At 42.2% G+C, this 15,582-nt stretch overlaps 1 protein-coding gene across 1 annotated transcript in view; it reads right to left on the bottom strand.

The window, feature by feature from the left end:
- The window catches only part of STAB2 (stabilin 2), a 77,862-nt gene that overhangs the window by 46,278 nt on the left and 16,002 nt on the right, over window positions 1-15,582 (bottom strand). The window contains exons 10-20 of the mRNA XM_042050672.1: window positions 13,929-14,056; window positions 12,297-12,379; window positions 11,501-11,650; window positions 10,067-10,210; window positions 9,221-9,283; window positions 9,009-9,128; window positions 8,334-8,387; window positions 7,556-7,636; window positions 6,455-6,607; window positions 1,185-1,271; window positions 554-665 (exon numbers count right to left, since the gene is read on the bottom strand). Coding sequence (XP_041906606.1) covers window positions 554-665; window positions 1,185-1,271; window positions 6,455-6,607; window positions 7,556-7,636; window positions 8,334-8,387; window positions 9,009-9,128; window positions 9,221-9,283; window positions 10,067-10,210; window positions 11,501-11,650; window positions 12,297-12,379; window positions 13,929-14,056 — 1,175 coding nt within the window. The remainder of the gene's footprint in view (window positions 1-553; window positions 666-1,184; window positions 1,272-6,454; window positions 6,608-7,555; window positions 7,637-8,333; window positions 8,388-9,008; window positions 9,129-9,220; window positions 9,284-10,066; window positions 10,211-11,500; window positions 11,651-12,296; window positions 12,380-13,928; window positions 14,057-15,582) is intronic.

Raw genomic sequence — 15,582 nt, 5'->3', positions numbered from 1 at the left:
AAAATTGTTTTGTAGATGCAGAATGTATGTATGTTTGATGTTATGTATGCTGTAAACTCTCAAATGTATTATGGTTTGGCTCAGTAGGATTAAATCTGTCAGTGCAGAATATAAACTATAAAATAGATCAGAAATTATTCAGTAAGGGTAGTTAAGTGGCCTCAACATGACCTGTTTATAGATCTGTTTTTTCTTAGATTATATATGGTTGTCACTGCAGGCAGAATCTGTTCTGTTGTGGGCAATAGCAGATGGGAACAGAATAGCAAAGATTTTCTTTTCAATTACTTAAGTGAGGGAGACAGAAATTAAAAAAAACCAATAAATTAGTATAAAACAAGCTATGCCCCATGGGAAAAGTAATTTAGAGTATTTGCACTGACCTTGGGCTTATGATGTGTCCCTTTGAAATAAGAAATGAAAATAACCCAGGAACATCTTTCTCATCCTCCACAGGGACTATTTAGCAACCAGTTAACTCCTACCTGGACATCACTAGGGTCCAAAAGAAATAGCCCATGCTCTTGTGCTGAGGCTGTACAGCTGCACTTACCTTTGTCACACTGAGGTCCGTATTTGCCAGGGTCTGAGCAGAACTGGCAGCTCAAGCCTTGAAATGCCTCAGAGCAAACACAAGTGCCATTTCCACCCAGGCCATCCATGCACTGTGGTATGGAAGGGAGTTGATTGTTATGTATGAATTCAAACAAGTCTTTACCCTAGAAAAGAGACTATATGCCTGTTGATATTTTGTGACTCTGATAGACTCTCAGGAAGAACCCCAGTTCTGCTGAAAAAGGTGTTTCAAAGCAAAAACCGTATGCTTTTTCTTTACTGCTGTATATTCTATGTTTCTTTGCAGTTTCTATGTGAGAATAGTGAGCTGGGCCATTACTCTGTGCTGTGCAAATTAAAAGCATGAGAATGGGCCACTCAGCCTTGCCTGTGTGCTGTGTGTTGGCACCCTAGAAATCTGCAATTTGGACATCTGAGAGGGGACAGTTTCATTTTCCCTCCTGCCTATAACTGAACCTGAAATTCATGGCCATCACTGCACACAGATGGAGGGGGCTGCTCTTGTGGAGCCCAATATTCCTGCTGTGCAGAAATGCTCCTGGGACTTTTGGGACATAGCTCATCCTTCCTCCCCTGGAGTGCAGGGTGCTGCTGGATGCTCTGCTTACCTGCCCATTTCCTGAGCAGGGTTTGGAGAAACCTCCTGGACACGGTCTGCACTCAGCGCCAAAGAAGCCTTTGCAACACTTTGGTTCCTGCAAAATAAAGGGAATATCCTCTTTTTCAGTGCTTTAGGGCAGAGGCAGGGCACAAAGACCAAATCTTTGTGTTTTGGCCCTCTGGGAAAGGCCCATAGAGATAACTGTCTCTGAAAAGCATTGTGTTGAACCAGAACCAGCTCTACAATGGCCTTTTTAAAAACCAGGAGGGGCACTGACAGTTCAATAAGGGGATGCACAGACCACCAGATATTGCCCTTGTTCTCATCAGACTCAGTGTTAGAAATCCCCATCGTGTCCCCACTTATGAACACACCAGTGTGTATCTGCTCATATTGTGTACACTCTCTTATTTGCCAGTGGGAGTGCAGTGCCATTAGGATGCAGGCAGTCTCCTTTGCATCTGAGATCAGGAACCTCAAGATGTTTCACCCCAGGGAGATGCTGTGACAGCCAGGCATGCAGCTTTGGTCTTCCTCCTTCCCCTCTGCACCAGGGTGGGATTTAGCCACCATGCAGCTCTATATGGCCTTCTCAGTTGTATCTCTTGTTTCATTTGTGAATTGGTTTCTTGATCTGTTTATTTATGAAGAGAGAGTGTATTAGAAAAGACTCATTTATATGTGTGATTCAAGGGAAATAGGAATCAGCAAAAGGCTTACAAAGTTTACAGGTTTTTATACTTATCTGCCTGTTACCAAGTGGTGCTCATGAAGTGCAGAAGCCTGTTTAGGAGCCCCAGAAGCCAGAAGGATATAAGTACTTCTTGGGGGCTAATGACTTCTGCAAGAACCAGACTTGCCAAGCAGTAGTCGGGGCATGGCTCCTATGGGTGCTTCCCACTCACTGTTACCCAATATCATGGGAAATTCTGGGAGAGGAGTGGCTGGGACCAGGAGGGGATGAGTTGTCTTGTTCTTCATGGGTGAAGCTGTATGGGAAAATGAATACACCTGCTCTTGGAGCCTTATGTGTAAACTCCTGCATGGCAGAGTATGAGTGTGCTGTTGTCAGTAACATAGGACAGCTAATCTGTATTTTTCCTGATATTTAGCTCTGAGATGTACACTAGCTCCTCTCAGCCTGGTGTAGAAGTGTATGGAAGCTACATGGACATGTCCAAACATCTCTCAACTCCAAAAGGAAAGTTCACCATGTATAAGATAGTATTTTGGAAAATTTTACATACGCTTCACCTTAAGGAGCTGCAATTCTATACCTTTACTGTTATAATGCAGTTTCTAGCACAGCTGAGTTTTTGAAAGGTTGGGTGTTCAATAATGCACCTCTGTTTTGAGAGAGGCTGGACCATGCACAAAAGGGGAAGCATTACTATTTGTAAACTATGTAGAATTCTGTGACACAGTCTTAATATCATGGCACAATTTACCTGGAGAACAGAAAGCACCTTGCTACTATTGCATTTTAAACTTTTATTAAATAATGTATTTTTCACAATATGAAATTCCTTTTCATTGTTTCTGTCTACTAATTCACAGGACTACTATCAGTGAATTTTTATAAAATGGGGAATAAAATTCCCATGATAGCTAGACTTGAATTTTGTATGTGGAGAGATGTGCGGCTAAATTTGCATCTCTTAGATACAAAGCAGATGGGAGCTCTTCAATCCTTCCTGAACTTGTGTCTGCAGACTGTTACTTCAGGGAGGACGCTTAATCAAAAGGAAACTTTTAACAGATGTGAGGTCTATTTTAAACATATTCAGTTTATTAACTCTCAAAGCGTCATCACAGTGATTCTCATTCCTCACATCTCTCCTCGGCTGAAATAGAACTTAACCTGAGGAACAAATAAGAGCTTCTATGAAGTATACAGGGAATTTTGCAACAGCAAAAAAAATGCTGAAATTACCAGATGATTCAGTCATTGCCAAAAAGAGATGAAAGTACCATCTATATTTGTATTTTTATGCAGGCTCCTGTATTCATATCTGGTTCTTTTGCTCACTGTACTGGGAGAGCAGTAACCAACATATGGGCATGCCTTCCACCTGTGCCTTTTGTGCAACTGCTGAGCCTGTCTGGAAATGTCACCCATGATGGGCTGTGCATCCTGGGGACAGGGACTGAGTGTGTGTGGTAAACAACCTGCACACACACCCTAGGTGGGAACAATAGGGATAGGAATTTGAAAAGGCATTATACCAACTGCTGAGATGCATACTTATGGACAGCATACCCTGTACATTTTAAGTACGTCTGTTCTATGACCTCTAAGTGTTAGAGAATGAATCTGGAACCAAGGGGCAGCACCAGGGCTATATCTGCCGGCTCTGATTTTTGCAGAATGGTTGTTCGTTTCCACCTTCTCCCTTTTTCCTCCATTTTTCCTTCCCTCACTCCCTTCTTTTAAGGAATATGAAGCTTCCTCAACAGAAGAAAACAAGGGCATGAATGCACTGATGTCCTCTATTCAGCTCAGTATAATAAGATAACTAATATTGTCTGAGAGTCTAGTGAAGGCTACACACTTAACTTCTATGAGAATATTTTATTTCTTCCTGGAAAACCACTGCTTAGTTGAGTCTTGAATGTAGGCAGTGTGAAGAGAAATTTGTTTTGTGTACAGGTGGCAAAGAGAAAAATATTCTTTGCTTCCACATCGTAGATCCTGCACTCCACTATGATCCACTGGTACATAGATATTTTTTTGTCTTCACCTTGTGGTTAGTTTTCCTGACTAGACAATTTATCACCATGTGGTGGTGGCAGAGGTTGGCAGTTACATTACTGAGGAGATGTAAGCTCCATTGGCAGTTTTAAGGGTGAGTTCTCTACAAGCTCAACACACAACTTCAGAGAGGTTGAACCTTTCAGAGTGTGGATATGGAGTTTGTCAAAGCTGTGCTCCTTGTGACTACCAATGTCTTGTTTTTCAGTCAAGTTACCATAAATCCTAGAGCCAGCATCTGATGTGCTACATGACTGTGTTTTGTAGCCATTGGACAGGAGATAATAAACATGAATTATGGCATTTCTCCCACAGATTTATTGCTGGAGCTCTGGGGAAAGAATCAGGTACGGGTTTAGTAGTCCCTCATGTTGGACAGGACTTAAAGGAATAAAAGACCAGACTTACAAAAGCATTTGTGCAGCAAATAGCTGAGGTACCAATACCACTACTATGTTTTAAAGGCCTGTGGGTCAGATGTATTTTAGTAAATGCATTTAGACATTGCAAAAGCTCTTTTATAAGCTGTGTAGTCATGTCTAAAGCTGATATAGGGTGTTGCCTTTGTGTTTCTGAAAATCTCTGTAAGTGTGCCTTTGCCTCTTTAGAACTTAGAAATCTGTCTGGTTGTTGTGGGCAATGTTTCCCTCTGTTGGTATTCTCCTTGCTGCTCAGCACCACTTGGTGTCACCTACTCAGTCTCTTTCCCTCTCTGAAATGGTTCCAGCCATTGATGTGTACTTGCTCCCTCCTGTGCCTGAGGAAGGGAGTCTGGTCTCTCTCTTCTGCTATGCCCCAACAGAGGACAGAGAAAATTGTCTGCACCTGCAGGCAAGGTCAGTTCTGCCTACTTTGAGTAGTAGATTGATACACTGCCTTTACAGAGAAGTAATGGGAGCACAGACATATATTCCCATCAACTCTGCCACAGGAGTGATGATGTCTGGGAGAAGGAGGAGCAGGGAGCTGGGGTCAGCTGCTCCTTCAGTGCTCCGAGCACCACTTGTCAGAGATCATCAAAATTAGCCATGGTCCACACATCAGGCAGGTACTGAGGACCTGTTGTCCCTTCTGTGCTCTTTGTGACATTAAGAATAAGCCCTGCTGTCCTTCAGTTAGGGTCAGGTGCAGCTTTCAGCATTTGGGTCTGGTTACATAGATAAGTATACATTAGCCTAAAGGTTTCATCTTTAGGGATGCAAAGTTCTTGTATGTGTATAGATCTACCAGTTCCTACAAGGTTTGTGTCTTTTAACTCTTTAAATGCAAGTAATATTTATTAGGTGGTGTTACTTCTGTTTTCTGAGAGCAATGGAAATGCTTGGTGCAGAGTCAGAACCGCACAAGCCATTGCTCGTTTGTGTTCTCCTGGCTAGCAGTGCTCTGCTTAAATCTTGGAATATGTAACCATGTTTTTAACTATGCATGAAGCTTTCAAGGCTGACAGAAGTGCCTAACTTAAATTTGGGGAATAATTTTTGTGGCTGATAGTGTTTATTTTTTCTTTAAATAATTTTTTGGCTGTTGCTTTAGGGTTGATTGATGTTGGATGTGATTTTTAGGTAGGTTTTTGGTAAGGAATTCAGATAACTGGAGTGTTCAGGGTGTGGATTGCTTTTTGCATCAGAGATTGATGCGTGGAACTCTGCCTGGTTTATGATTATACTGCACATACAGCACTTGTAGTTACTGCCTGAGGCAATAGATCTTTACTGACAGTGTTTTCTTCATTACATTTTGATGCTGTCCAGCTCTGCTGGGAACCTCTTTCAAGGCTGTGGTTCTGGACTGTTGTAAGCTAAGACATTAAATGTTTTCCTTTTGTACCGGAACTGTTACTGGCCCAGATATGGACTTGAACGTGGTCCAGAGGCAGCTCACTGGAGCTGTGCTTACTCCAAGTGTAAGACTGGACTGACACTCAGCCCTCTTACCAGAAATAACATCTGAGTGTTACCAAGTAAAGGCCTGTACTGTTCTACCTAACTGAGCAAAGTTTGTCAAAATCCACCCTTTTAAATAGGAACAGTTTTTTTCTGGAGGAAAGTAGGGCTAGGGAATATTGTGGCTGCTGAAAATTACGTATTTCTAATATATAAATATAAAATTATTATGTTAATATTTTAACTTGCTGTTTCCTTTCCCTGCATATTTAATAGAAATGAAAATATTGATCTGGAGTGGTTTCCCTGGGAAACAGGGAAGAGTTTTCCCTGAGAACATGATACTTGTACATTCCCAGGTACTTGTATGCACAGATGGAATTCGGGAACTGGAGGAAAGAGTTGGACTGGAGAGACAATATATTTCAAAGGGTTAATGCAACAACTAGATTTTTTAAAATGGTATAGGATGTGTTAATACGAGTTCCCTGTTTGCAGTACTGCTGGTCTGGTGGCCATTGATGTATTAATTTCCAAAAGCACCTCTTTCGAATGGATGGTATTAGAGAAAGTTAGTAAAGAGGAAGCTGGAATGCCTTGTATGGAAGAGTTGGAGATACAGATTAATCGTGATTTCCTTACCTTTGTGGCTTGACTTCTTGTCTCGTCACACCGATGTGGTAGGATTGGAACAATTGTGGGTGGGATGAGAACACCCTCAAGGGTATAAATGCGCCCATTTTTTGCAACTACATCTGTTTCTTCCATTTTTTCTCCACTCACCAGGACTTGTCCCTTTGAAACAAGAAATTATTATTAATAATGAATTGTTTGTAGCACCTCAATTTCTGAGGATTTAATTTTAAATTTTTAAAATTTTTAGTCATACTTCTTTTGAATTTGCTACCTAATTTTTATTATGCTTGCTTATACAAGAAGCACACGTATATTGTGTATTTTCTTGAATATTGATCTTCAACAGAGGTATCCAAAGTTTTTCTATGAATCTGCACTGTTAGCCTGTGGAACTGGTGAATAATAGACTGGCCAAAATGAGAAGGCTACTGATGACTTTAGGCACTGATTTCAGTGGGCATAAGCATGCCTTGGTGTCCTCTCTGACAGAGGAGGGGGGAAGTGAGAGAGAACCTGGGATCTATCCAAATTTACAGGAGAGAGGAAAAAAGTATTCTTTTGGCATTTACTTCTGCAGCTGCTCTGCCCTTACAAGAATTTTTATAGGTGCTACTCCAGAACAGAAGGAAGTTAACCTAACAGATCAGTTTGGTTTTCAAAAGTATTGACAAATTACATGTTTAAAAATGTGTCAACTAGGGCACTCCAGGTTCAGAGACTATAACATTAAAGAGATAAAAAGAATAATTATTTTTGTGTGCATCGATAAGTGTTTAAAATTACTAAAATATGTAACAGAATGATTTTAAATATTTTAAATAGATTTTTTTTTCAATTAGACAGAGCATAAATGAGGATCATTCCTGGACTGTGGATAATCATAAAGGCAAAAACTCTGTAGTCATTCCTTACATACCAACCATTTGCTCTGCATCCTTTATAATACTAATGCTAACAGTAGGTGGGAATTGGAAATTGAAAATTCCTGCCTCATTACAGCAAGAAATTCCTCTGCTAATGCCTCCCCTTTTCCCTTTTTTTATTCCCCCTGCATGCAAAGCTGACTTGATCAGAGTGAGCTGCTCACAGGTGAGCTCTGTGACTTACAGTGCTGGTCCTGTTAAAGTGAATGAACTGCTTTGCCATGGTCCTGATGTGCTCTATTGAGACAAGGCTGGCAACCTCTAGCTGAAATGAATATAAATTGGTTGAGAGAAGTGTAATATCATTACTCTTTACAAATCCAGACAGATTTCACAAGAAAGACTTTCTCTGGGGTGAGAAAATTATTATCGATGCGCTCAGCCTCCCATTGATTAATCTACTTGTGTAACAAAGTTAGTGTCATTAAGTCATGACTGAGCTTGCTGGTTCCTGCATGTGAGGACCTTATTGCTCGAAAGAATATTAATTTTTCTTCCCATTATAACAACCAATCTAATTAAAATTAATACTTGTCTCTAAAAATGGCCCCGTGTGCATCCATAGACCACTGGGGAGATGGTAGTGCTGGTACCATGAAGGTACACATGAATCTCATGTTCCCTCTGATCCCACTCTCTGTGCTGGGAGTGTGACCACCTCAGATGATGTAAACAGAGCCTTTCACTAAGCATACAGTCACTTCTTTCCTTCCTTCCCCACAACAGAGGCTGGGGTGGGGATGGACCTCCCCCCCAAGGAAAAGCAGGGAGCCTGCTTAGAGGATGAAAAACCAGCTCTTTCTGAAAAGCAGAAGACTGGTTTTAGCAGAATAGGGTCAAAGAGAGCTTGATTTCAATGGCAGCAAGTCCTTTTCCTGCTACTTGTGCCTGCAGTCCTGACAGTACCCCCTGGCAGTGCTTCTTGCTCTTACACTCTGGGCTGGCAAAGCAGCTGCGCTCACCTCAGTGTTGGAGACAATGTGATATCGGACCAGCTCCAGCAACTTCCAGGAACCCTGCCAGTGCAGAAAAGAGGCTGTTTTAGCCCAACATGAGCCTCACAAACCCAGCCTGGCATCTTGAGTGGACATGGGGATGGAAACAGCATCACTGGCTGGTGCACCAGGAACCTCTGGGTCAGGGTGGTGCTCAGCTTGTGTTGGGCACCCTGGCATTCCATGCCCTCACCCCTACACCATGTTTTATTTTGACATGGGCCTTTCATGACATACATGTGTGCTGGGACAGGCAGGAGATGTCCAGGGTACAGGACACCAATATCCACCTCCTGGGACCCCATCAGCAGTGACTCCCATCCAATGGAGCCCTTGTGGCAGCTGCTTCCCTTGACTGTTCCCACCAAGTGTGATGCATTCCAGGAGAAGTTTTGGGGCTTTGCCATTCTGTCCAGGCTGCGATGTCTGGGCAAAAGCAGAGGGTTAGGGGCCTGGTGTGGAGGAACATCATCCCAATATGTGATGGGAGACCCCAAAACCTCTTCTTCTCTAGGTGTTGTCTGGATCTTTAACTGTTAGAGATGGCTTTTCAACCTTGATAATAGGAGCTAATTTAGATTGGACAATACAGGTATGCATGTCCTATCTGAGAAAGATTTGACTTATAGAAGGGGACTGTACCTCTGCAGAAAGCAGATAATCCAGAACCTCAGCTTTCATATTACTCAGAGCTTGGTTACTTGGAACAAAGACTGTGTAAGCCTGGTTGTCCTGCTGTAAATCCATTCCTAGGCCAGTTTTCTGTTTTGGTTTAAAAATAAAAGAGAAATGACATATTAATGTCAAAGAACATCTGAAAGTATCTTTATGTAATTGCTTTTCTGGATCCTTACCTCTAACAAAGATGTAAATTGGCTGTATCTTCCATTAGCTTGAAGTACTGACATTATAGTTTTCTGAAAGGGGATAAAAGTAAAATTTGTTTTAGTTGGGAACATGAAATGAATGCCTGGTCTCATGAGACATTTCTTGACTTACTGTGTGAGTCTCAGTTGTTACAGATTGAATACATTTCATTCGGGGGGCTGGTGGTGCTTGGAAATGGCTGAGATGGCAGCACTTCGGTCCTGGTGCTATGCTGGCTTATAGTTAGATTTTGTCATTGTCCTGAAATACTGTGTAGTCACAGGAAACACAAGCTGTGTGTGTATGGGGAAAGGGTTTTTACCTCTTCATCCCCAATGAGAAAAGGTAGAGGAGTAAAATATTTGGCAAATGCAACATAAGGAAGAGAGTGTTTAAGCGAGCATGATACGCAAGGCACCAAAACCCAAAGCATTCAAAATCAATTTTTTTTAATATTAGACTTTTTGGGGGGAGGAATTGCAACTTTGAATACAAGTCTTGCCTCCTGTCTGTCCAGATGTCCCTCCTTTCAGTATGTGATTCTGGCATTCAGTGAAACTCACTGATTATGACTGCCAATTTTCCAAGGAGCCACTCAGATGCAGTGAGAACATCCGTACCCTCCATGGACCAGCTCGGCAGAAGGGTGAATGTTTGTTTTCTGTGGAAACTGTGTCATTACCTTTCTCTTAGAGTATTGCTTCTGTGAGCTGATGTGCAATGTCTCAGTAGAGTCTGTTTAGTTTCTGTCAGTCATCCTCCTTCACATCCAGTTGATGTGAAACTATTTCAGAAGGAAGTTTGACATTGTATGTATATAACTTATGGCTCACCTCTTTGCTGCTCTCAAGTGTTGGCTCCACATTGTCCATGGCTCTGTCAATAATGTGCAAAATTCCATTGGAAGCAATAATGTTTCCCTGCAAAATTTTTCCTTTTGCCCTTCCTCCTTGGATTCTAATTCTTAATTGATTATCCTGAAAGAAGCCAGGCAAGAGAGAGTGAATTCTTTACACAAAATGACAGCAGTGTAAGTACACAGGTTGAACGTAGTCTAAGACCCCCTCCTGTTGCCAACACCTAAACAATTTAAATTTGGGGAGGCTAAAGATTGCTTCCAATGCCTATCAAGGAAATGGAAACAATTCCTTTTCATCTGGAATGTTCTTTTGTTTCAGGACAGCAAAATTCAGGAGAGAAACAGAGACAGGCCCTGTGGTGAATTCAGGGTACCTGAAAGTGTTCTAATGACTGCTAGTAATAAAAATCTGCCAGGAAATGATTTAAAATATTGTTGTACTTGCAAAGGTCAGCTCCTGTAATCTTGGGGGACTACAACCCATTTCCTTATATTCTATGTATATTTAAAACAACAAAATGTTGCTGATTCTGCACTGTACTGAAGCCTGCAGGAAACAAACAGGGCTCAGACAGCAAGGATATTTTCCTGTTACAAATGGAGTGTGTATTCATTAAACATACAAGACAGATATTTCTTCTCAGATGCCACTGATATACTGCAAAACATGAGAAATTCTTGATTTCAGCCTCCACATAGGCCCAATCTATTAAGAGACACATAGTGGACGAAGAACAGTAATTCCAGATTATAAAATCTAGTGTATCATCCATAGAGAACAAGTTTTTTAAACTGTGTGTTCAGACTGCCCTGATGTTTACTGACATTGGATAATCTGGGCTAATGATGAACTCTGCTATGTATCTTCCATGGTTAATTGCCATGTGTTCTGTCTCTGCTGAGGACTTCCATTTGCTGCACTGTTCCGAGGCTGCTGATGCTCAGTGGGAGGTGGGGTCTGCAGCTCAGTAGTGCTTGCTCCATGTGAGCAGTACTCACAGGTTTCCAGCATAAACTCCGGGCTTCTTTCTCCCCTTGCCATCTCTTACTTCACCTGGGTCCTCTTAATGCCCCTCCCCTGCCCCCCCCCAGCTCTGCTGGTCATACCTGCAGATTTAAAATAATGTTAGCAAACATTTTAGACCAGTCTGTGTTAGTCTGCCAAGTCACTCAGGGCTGATACATGTCTAAAGTTAATTACTTTTTCACTGGTTTTACTGGGAACTTTGATGCCAGTGAGGTTTCAAGTTTTACTTGAACTCCTTGTAGCACGTGGCCTCAGCTATGGTTTTTCATAATCCAACAGTTATCTTCACCCTGATATCTCCTGGCAGAAAGAGCTTTCCTACTCCTTGTGGAGGGAACAGGGAGCACTATTCTTGCTGTGGGAGGCTGAAAGGCCACTTACCTTTTCTCCCTTTGACATCTCTCCTGACTTGCCAGTCAAAGTATATATTACATTAGTATTATTCAAGCTACTGGTGTTCAGTTGACCTGCAATAATATGGAGTTTAACGAAGTACTGGGCTTTCTGTTTATTTTTCAGAAGATCCTTTATCTAGAAAAGCAGAGGAACAGAGATTTATTTCAATGCAGGCTTAATCTAAAAAAAAAAAAAAAAAAGTCATGGGTGAATGCTTTTTTTGTCTCTGCAGCTGTTACATTCTGAATTTACATGTTTTCCTGTGAAGTAATGGAGTCTGAACAAAGTGGAGACCACTCTGGGTTTCAGTTCAGCTCACATTATACCCTTATGTTCCTGCATGAGCAGTAGGTGCCTCCAGAATTGTCCTGATGTCAGTGGAAGGTGCTGACTACTTACATATCAGTCTTTTTTTTTTTTTTTTTCACTAAAGCCTTTTTCTTTATCCCCCTTATGTAAAAGGTGACCTGCAGGCCTCCCTGCTGACAATTCAGAGCTTTGTTCAATCCCTGTCTCGGCCAAATGAAAAGACTTTAAGTATAGTCATGTAAGACAGTCCAAAACTTACTTGCGGTGTGACATTGTTCTACACTAACACACCAAATTATTTTGTTTTTCTTTCAAGTGGGAAAAATGCAGTCTGTGGCCCGTAGATTTAAATGTGACCAGAAGTGTACTAGAGTAAATTATCTGTGTCTGCTGAATCAAAACATGACACAGATGAGACTTCTGCAGAAGCCAAATCCCCCCTGATGTGAAACCCTTTCTCTTGTTTACTTACATTTGTACCTTTGAGTCCCTTGTTTGTTGGTACAAGCACAGTAAATGGTCCCAGAGTGCTCAGTGGCCATTCGTAGGTATTTTCTTATGAGAGGAAGGAACAAAAAAGTTTAAATGCCTATTGAAAAGCTCATTCCACAAAGGGACTGTGCAAAGCTGTGAGGGAGGAATAAGCAAGAATACTATCTGTGATGATTAAATATTAATTTAAGATTCCAGAGTCCAGGACATTAAAAGGTGAGAGACAGATGAGATGTGAATTCCAGGTGCTGCTACATATTTGACACAAAATGAGGCAAAACATTCAGAATGCTTCTGGCAGCCTGGATTCTGTGGCATGCAGGCCAGAGCAAGGACACAAAACCGGCAGTTTCTTTGGAGATGTGTCCTTACAGGAAGACAGCCTTCTGCTTTAAATCAATTCAGTCTCCATGGGGTGAGAAATATACTGCTGATAACCTGCTGGTCCAGCAACTATCAGCAAACACATAACTGGTAATCAAAACTGATGCACTGAAAGTTAATTAGAATTCATTTACTACACAGAGGTTATTTCTGTATCCAAGACAGCAGCGTGAGAGACCACTGGTTCTGCAGCCGAAGGTATTAAATACTTCTAATATTCAGCTCTTTTTCTAGAGGTATAAAATCAGAACTGAAAAAAATCTTTACAGTTGTTACAGCTGTATTGTACAGAGAATGCATCTCAAAATTTATATGCTGTCTTACAAAAAAATCTATAAATTCTTAGCTTTTGAAAGACATCAGTGTGTAGTGAACGTATTGTGAGATAACCTCTGTGGTTAATGTCTTTGTAGCTTCTGGTTAGTAAATCATATGCCACACTTATGTCCAAAAATTATCTGAAGAACAGAAAACCTGGGTTGTTGATAACCCAGCATGCTGGGTGCTTTTCAGACACATGAGGAGAAATGCACAGAGAAACTGCAACTGAACTCTCACTGCTGAGGCAATGAATATTGATCTTACTTCTGAATGTGAAAGTCACTGCCAGGTTTTGTCCTTGGCCAGATATGGGGGATTTTTATTCCACTCTGTTCAGGAATTCATGATCTTTATTTTAATTGCTGGGCTCCATGGGATTGAGCAAATGATATTAAACGGAAGGATTTTTTCCCCCACATTTACAAGTTTAACTCAAAGATCCAGCTCAATTCTAGCAGTGTTTGTTCATAGCTCAAATTTTTGGCCATAGAGAAGATGATGAAGGCAGTTAGATTGTTAAGTTCACAAGGTAACTGGGAATGCCAGTGTTTTTGGTGGACTAGTGTGTGTCATTCTGGACCAAATCTCATTTGTCTAAAGCAGTGGGAGCAGGGAGAAGTAGTGGGATAATCCCAATTATTACAATGTGGGGCAAAATCCACAGGTGACATCAAATGATGCGTGAGGGGTGGTGGAAACATGTTTAGCACTTCTGCCTGGAAGTTCTTGCAGACTGCATCCATGGTGTGATGAGCAGAGCAGCTTTAGATGGTCTCAGGGACTTTGCAGTCAGCAGCTGTGCCATGCTGTGGGTGGCACTTTCCTGTGGCAGGGGGTGTTGGGGGATCAGTTGGGCAGGATCAGCCCCCTGGGAAAAAGCTGACCCTACTTGTGTGTGGTTACTTACCCATGAGCAAGAGGCTGGATGTCAGCTTGCCCTGCCACTGTCCTCCCGTGTTCAGCTCTTGGAGGCGTTCCATGATGTTCCCATAGCACACAAACCCATTCCCCACGGAGCCCCCCTGGCACGTGCACCTGTGAAGGGATTGGGATTTTTAGCTGTGGCTCTCAATAAACCAGTGCCAGGTGTTACTTATTGCTTCTCTGAAGGTGTTTTCAGGAAGTACTGGTGCATTGTAGGTAATTCTTTGCTTCTGCATGCTGTGGAGTGTGTCAGTGTGTGGGGCAGCCTGATGGCTGCTTGCCTGATGTGGTGGACTCCTGTCAGCTGGGCCAGGAGACAGCGGTGTCTGTCCCACAGGACCTCTTTGAATAGAGGCTATGTGCAACCTCTGCTCCCAAAATGTGGTTGCTGGAGCCCAGAAATTTGCTGGAACCCAGAAATCCACTGAACCTGCCTGTCTGTGGGTGTGGAGAGAGCACAGCATAAGTGTGTGCGCTGCCATTCTTGCAGCAGGGAGGCTGTTTTGTGAAGACCTCACTCGTGACATGGGATTTGGCAGGATTAATGGTGGTTAAGGAGGGTGATGGCAGCTCATCACTCCTTGGAAAGAGCTGCATGGATTTTGTAGAAAAAGCAGTCTGGTGTCAGTCCTTTCAACAAAGCAAAGTAGTTTGGTACCCTGCCCTTTAAGTAATGCCAACATTTTGGGCAATAGAACTGGTACTTTTAACATTATCTTTTTTTTCTGCTGCAGTACAAAGTCTCATGCTTTTTTAGGTGTATGTGTTGCTGCTGTCTCTGTTGTGGAAATAGCATCTCACATGTTACACCCTGGCTGCCTCCTGGGGACTCCAGCCTGTGAGAGTTCCCAGTGATGTGCACCTGACCCAGCACTCTGGATGTCTAAAGCAGACTCAGGTCACAGTACCCATGAGATGGACAGACACTGGCTTTTAATAGTGCCTTTCCCTGTGAAGTCTGCAGCATGTTCCATATCCATATAAGCCCTACCCATGATGATTCATCTCTCTGGATTTTTTTTTTTCCTAATGGTATCACTAGAGAAGGAAGATTACTTCACATGAGCAAAAGATGCCCTCTCTATAACTAATCATTTGCATGTGCTGGTTGTTAAAAACACACACTTGCTACTCACACCCCACAGTAGTATCAGCCTGATGCCAAACCCTCTCTTTTTTCCCATGTATGGTCTCTGCTGTAGCTGTATCTCTGGTGAGAGCAATGTTTTTTGAAAATCCCCACAAGTCCCTGCAATCTGGGGCGCTGCATACAGGCTCAGAGGAGTGCTGAGATTTTGGCCAAGAGGCTCAAGCTTTGGCTCTGATCCTGGGTAAAAATGGCAGTCTAAAAGCATCTTAAATTTTTAGGATGCTATTCTGATGGCGAATCCACTTCTTTTTAAGTGGATCTCTTGAGCAGAAAGAGTATGGCTATGGAGCCTGGAGATGAAGGGTTTACAGCTGGGAGTGAGGAGCAGCTGCTCCTTGGGAGCTGATCCCTTTTTTTCTGCTGGGGTAAGTATTGCTGTATTGCTGAAAGTAGCCCCCTTTCACTTCTGAACAGAGAAGAAAACAACTGAGGCTTCAAAGGAGCTGCAAAATAACATAGTAGAAAAAAGGAACTACCCTTGAAATAT

Source organism: Corvus kubaryi, unplaced genomic scaffold (genome assembly GCF_017639235.1).
Source record: "Corvus kubaryi isolate FWS band 111438036 unplaced genomic scaffold, C.kubaryi_AGA036_p1.0 74, whole genome shotgun sequence".
NCBI lineage: Eukaryota > Metazoa > Chordata > Aves > Passeriformes > Corvidae > Corvus > Corvus kubaryi.
This window is presented reverse-complemented; position numbering and strand designations above follow the sequence as displayed.